General features: G+C 40.5%; 1 protein-coding gene across 2 annotated transcripts in view; it reads left to right on the top strand.

Annotated features, from left to right (window-relative positions):
- The window catches only part of SALL1 (spalt like transcription factor 1), a 17,686-nt gene extending 12,807 nt beyond the window's left edge, over positions 1-4,879 (top strand). For both annotated transcript variants that reach the window (XM_076349289.1, XM_076349290.1), the window contains exons 3-4: positions 1-2,284; positions 3,365-4,879. The exon at positions 1-2,284 is cut by the window's left edge and continues 1,129 nt beyond it. In XM_076349289.1, coding sequence (XP_076205404.1) covers positions 1-2,284; positions 3,365-3,805 — 2,725 coding nt within the window. In that variant the 3' untranslated portion in view covers positions 3,806-4,879. The remainder of the gene's footprint in view (positions 2,285-3,364) is intronic.
- The last annotated feature ends 1,121 nt before the right edge of the window (positions 4,880-6,000 follow it).

The raw sequence follows: 6,000 nt of genomic DNA, 5'->3' as shown, positions 1-6,000 counted from the left end.
TTTAAACTCCTTGACTGCCTTGGCACAGCAAAGAAAAAGCAAGCCACCAAATGTAACTGCTTTTGAAGCAAAAAGTAATTCAGATGAGGCATTCTTTAAGCATAAATGCAGGTTCTGTGCTAAAGTGTTTGGGAGTGACAGTGCCTTGCAGATTCATTTACGTTCTCACACTGGTGAGAGGCCATTTAAATGCAACATATGTGGAAACAGGTTCTCCACAAAGGGAAACTTAAAAGTCCACTTTCAGCGTCATAAAGAAAAATACCCTCATATTCAAATGAATCCGTACCCGGTGCCAGAGCATTTGGACAATATTCCTACAAGCACGGGTATTCCTTATGGGATGTCTATACCGCCAGAGAAACCTGTCACGAGCTGGCTGGACAGCAAGCCAGTCCTCTCTACCCTGACGACTTCTGTTGGCCTGCCACTCCCACCAACGATTCCAAGCTTGACCCCATTCATCAAAACTGAGGAGCCTCAGCCGATTCCCATTAGCCATCCTTCCGCTAGCCCTCCCTGCTCTGTCAAGAGTGACTCGGGAACAGCTGATCCCACATCAAAAATTTCCAATGGACTTTCTGATGAGGCAGAGGCTGGTGCTTTGCCTACCTCAAATGGCAAAATGGAAGAAAACTCTCAAAACACAAGCACCATCACTAATGTGAGCAGCTCCGTGAGCTCACCGGCAGCAGACTTGGGCTCCGGCGGTGTCGCCAATTTTACAAATCCACTGATGCCTCTAATGTCAGAGCAATTTAAGGCAAAGTTTCCATTTGGAGGACTATTGGATTCAACGCCAGCATCTGAAACGTCAAAATTGCAGCAACTGGTAGAAAACATCGACAAAAAGGCAACCGATCCTAACGAGTGTATCATTTGCCACCGAGTTCTCAGTTGCCAGAGTGCACTGAAAATGCATTATCGCACACATACCGGAGAGAGGCCATTTAAATGTAAAATCTGTGGTCGCGCTTTCACTACTAAAGGCAACTTAAAGACTCATTACAGTGTCCACCGTGCCATGCCCCCGCTGAGAGTACAACATTCATGCCCGATCTGCCAGAAAAAATTCACCAACGCCGTTGTGCTACAGCAGCATATCCGAATGCACATGGGAGGGCAGATCCCCAACACCCCAGTCACGGAAAACTATCCTGAGTCGATGGAATCAGATACGGGATCTTTTGATGATAAGAATTTTGATGATATAGACAACTTCTCAGATGAGAACATGGAAGACTGTCCTGACAGCAGTGTGCCAGATACACCTAAATCTGCGGATGCATCACAAGACAGCTTGTCTTCTTCCCCTCTGCCCCTGGAAATGTCAAGTATTGCTGCTTTGGAAAATCAGATGAAGATGATCAATGCAGGACTTGCTGAACAACTTCAGGCAAGCTTAAAGTCGGTTGAAAATGGGTCAGTGGAAGGGGATGTTTTGACTAACGATTCGTCATCTGTCGGTGGTGATATGGAAAGCCAAAGTGCTGGAAGCCCTGCTGTCTCAGAGTCTACCTCTTCCATGCAGGCCTTGTCCCCATCCAACAGCACTAATGATTACCACAAGTCACCAAGTATCGAAGAGAAACCAGTAAGAGCTTTACCAAGTGAGTTTGCCAACGGTTTGTCTCCAACCCCTGCTAACAGTGGTGCTTTGGACTTGACGTCTAGTAACACTGATAAAATGATTAAAGAAGAGTCTCTGAGTATGCTCTTTCCTTTCAGAGATAGAGGTAAATTTAAAAACACCGCGTGTGACATTTGTGGCAAAACATTTGCTTGTCAGAGTGCCTTGGACATTCATTACAGAAGTCATACCAAAGAGAGACCATTTATTTGCACAGTTTGCAATCGTGGCTTTTCCACAAAGGGTAATTTGAAGCAGCATATGTTGACACATCAAATGCGAGATCTACCATCACAACTTTTTGAGCCCAGTTCCAGTATCGGCCCTAATCAGAACTCTTCGGTTATGCCCGCTAATTCACTGTCATCGCTTATAAAGACTGAGGTTAATGGCTTTGTGCACAGCTCTCCTCAGGATAGCAAAGAAGCACCCTCTGGTCTAGTTGCTTCGGGGCCGCTGTCCTCCTCTGCCACATCCCCTGTCCTGCTCCCTGCTCTCCCCAGAAGAACCCCCAAACAGCACTACTGCAACACGTGTGGGAAAACATTTTCTTCCTCCAGTGCTCTGCAGATCCACGAAAGGACACACACTGGTGAGAAACCTTTTGCCTGCACTATATGTGGAAGAGCATTCACAACAAAAGGCAATCTGAAGGTACTTTTTCCTCTTGCTGTTCTTAGGTTTCATTTTCTCCTTGCTGGGGGTTTTTAATTTTTTATATCTGTTAATGTTGCAAGCAGTGGTACCTTTGGGTATCTGTGGTGTGACAAATGGTGTGTTTAGTCAGCTCTGGTAGACCTAGATGGCCTCTTGTTGAGTGGTCATGTTGGCAGCCGGTCTGAAGCGTGACCTGTTTTTGGTGCTTAATTAAAATTCATCTACCAGCAAAGACTGTCTATGTAGAGTGTGAAACGGAACAGCACAATGATGGTAAGGAGCATTAATTAACAGAGAAATGCATTTTGTAACTCACACACCTCTTTAAGAAGTGAAAGGCTCTTGAATGTGCTGTTTTTCATAACTATCATGTAAGATGATGAGTGTTTAAAAAAACTATTAACGTAATTCTGGAACTAATGAGCATTACTTTAATTGATTATATAACTAACATTTCCTACTGATATGTGTTTGAAAAAGCAAATATACTTAAGTTTTAGAACACCAGTTGAGCACTTTACTGTGTACATTTTTCTGTTGACAGAGTATTTCTCTAGAGGTTGCTGCCAGTAATGTGAGATGAATAATTACTTTCAGGCCATTCTGTCTATACACGAGGCTCTCCGATGAGCAATCAGTAAAGGATACTTTCTGCCTGTCTGAAAAGGACGTTTATAGGGTAAAGGGTGTCAAATACAATACTTACCATTGCAATGAAAGTGGACATAGCAATTCTAGCCCTGAAAGCAGCTATCTGCAATTGACAGAATAACATGAAGTCATTATAAACTAAATACATGTAATAAAAAAAAAAAAAGTAACAAGCAATGCATTGTTCAGCAGGAAAACAGGGTATTCTAGGTAATGGTGATGGGCTAATCCAGAAGAAGTTTGTGTATTATTCCAGATGGGAAATGGAGCCCTGCATCTGCTGCTGTTAGTGCCATTCAATATGTAACAAGACTGGACATGTTCATGGACTGCTGCCTTTTCTGTGATCAAAATAAGTTTGAAATCCCTGTCAACCCCTATTTTTTGTTTGTTTGTTTCTTCCTTTCTTCCTTTGTTTCTTTTCAGGTTCACATGGGCACTCACATGTGGAACAGTACTCCTGCAAGACGAGGCAGACGACTTTCCGTAGATGGCCCCATGACATTTCTAGGAGGCAATCCTGTAAAGTTCCCAGAAATGTTTCAGAAGGATTTGGCTGCGCGGTCAGGGAACGGAGACCCTTCCAGCTTCTGGAACCAGTACGCAGCAGCACTCTCCAATGGCTTGGCCATGAAGACCAACGAGATCTCCGTCATCCAGAATGGCGGCATCCCTCCGGCGCCGGGGGGCCTGGGCAACGGTGGCAGCTCTCCCATCAGCGGCTTGACAGGAAGCCTGGAGAAGCTCCAGAATTCAGAACCCAATGCACCTCTAGCTGGTCTGGAGAAAATGGCAAGCAATGAAAATGGGACAAACTTCCGTTTTACACGTTTCGTGGAAGACAACAAAGAAATTGTAACAAATTAGAAAAAACTCCATAAATAACATTCCTGCAAATAGTGCAACCTAGGGTTGCTTTTTTCAAGCCGCAGGCTATGACATTACAAAGACTTTCTTTTGTACCATGTTCTACTTCTAGAATTCTAAGAGAGCTTATTTATTAGTGATATAACCTTGCTTTGCAAACAAATGCAAGCATTAACTTTGGTCTCCTGTATTTTGAACTAAATACTAATCGACTAGAGTGCTGTAAACTTGCTGTAACATTTATGGCAGTTGCAAGTCTGTTCTGCTAGGTGATCTTATTCTGGCATTAACTTATTTTCTATATCCAGTTTAACATGAACTCTGGTATTGATGCGATGCCTCAGTGATGCATTAGATCTCTAATAAAAATCTGTATATAAATGTACACTTTGATCCTGCTGGAAATTTTATCAGCAAACACATTGTTTAATTTTTCCAAACAGAATTAAGAAAAGGACTGAAAGGATACAGACTGAACAGTGTGGGTCCTTTACACAGCTCAGTTTTTGATTTTTATTATAAAATTAAAACTGCTTTAATTTTTGTAGGTTTAACATTTTCCGTTTTGAACTGTTATTTGTATTGTGCTTTTTACTTGAGTCGTCTTAAATGTTAATACGTTTCTGTACAGTAATAAGCACGCAGATTATTAGAGAAGATACTGAAGTGTTGTTTTGGTAGTTGAAACTGAGACGTAACATTTTGCCTTGTAGGTATATTCATTATAGAAAATGTGCTGGACTTTCACAATGCTGCTAAGTATGGCATCTTGAACAACTTCCGCGGACAACTGTAGATGCTCCTGTATATACAATAAGACATCACTTTCATTAAAATGTACATATGTTCCTTACAAGACCAAGCCCTACTCCTTGACCAAGGGAACAAGTATAGTGTTTGTTTATTTTGTATTAGGTATTGGGGGGGGCAGGGGGAACCTTGGACTGTTACATGCACTTTCTCGGAAAGTTGAAAGGAAAAGAGGTCCAGTTTCTTTAACATTTAATACTTACTAACAGCAGAGATACTGTAATTTTACTCGAGTAATCAAATACATTTTTGCAACAGATAAAATTCTCTGTCTCTGTGTTTTTAAAGTGTACCTGTATTTAGTAATCACTTTGTATTATTTAGCCTTTCCCTTGGTTAACATGAACTGTCCAGGTTGTATGTGTGTGTTTATATTTGTAAGTATGGGTATACATATATGTATTGCATATTAATTGCTAGTATATTTTTCATACCCCCTAATAGTGGGAAATTTCTCCTTAACTATTCAACTCCTTCTCCTCATAAAATTGTAGATATTTTGGCATTTTTAATTTCTTTATAAAAAAAAGTGCTGCTAGCAAAGACCTTATTGAGCCTAGGTAAGTTTCCTTTGAAGGAAATAATTTATCACATTTAAGGCTTGATTTGGTTCAAATGCTTTATATTTGATATTAATTTTATTCTATGAGATTGTATGTTTGTGGCATGCTTACGCTGCTATATCTGTGTTAAGATGTCCACTTGCAAGCCTCCGTATGCTATACGGGGTTTATAACTTGATTGTTAAAAAAAAAAAAAAAATTGCTTTGGCCTTGCACATGATTTGGCTTCCCTTATGCACCTGCAATGATCATTAACCTCAATGGGAGTTTGGGGAAACAGAATTCAGCCCAATATTTTCACCCAGTAGAGTTTTATCTCCTCACATTATCATTTATGAAAAATAAATCAGTTTGGCTGCCTTCAAATTATGCCTTCAAAAAACCCAACAGGAATAACCGATTTTATGTTCATGTGAAAATATATATATATTTTTTACAATTCCAACATTTAGGTATTTTGTGTTATGGGATTTTCTTCAGTTTGGGGGGAGTTGCTTGCCTTTTTAAACAAGAAGTAATCACTTTGCTCTTCCTTCTAGTTGTAAACTGGGCATCATAGAGGATTTAACACTGAAAAGCTGGGGTGAGAAATACTTTTCTTGAGGACTTTTACCCTTCATATGATTATGAATCCTTAGTAAAGTATTAACGCTGTAGTCTGAATACCTCTTGGACTTCATGTCTTTAGAACTTTTTCCTGTTCAAATGTGATGATTCATCTGGTACATGATATGCATTTTTGTTAACATGTAAGTTGTACACTAGAGCCAGCTGGCTTGTCAATGTGAATATTTAAGAATTTCAAGTCACCTTTTGGTCTCA

Source organism: Aptenodytes patagonicus, chromosome 11 (assembly GCF_965638725.1).
Source record: "Aptenodytes patagonicus chromosome 11, bAptPat1.pri.cur, whole genome shotgun sequence".
Classification (NCBI taxonomy): Eukaryota; Metazoa; Chordata; class Aves; order Sphenisciformes; family Spheniscidae; genus Aptenodytes; species Aptenodytes patagonicus.
Note: the sequence above shows the minus strand (reverse complement) of the source record. Positions and strands in the feature narration are given on the sequence as shown.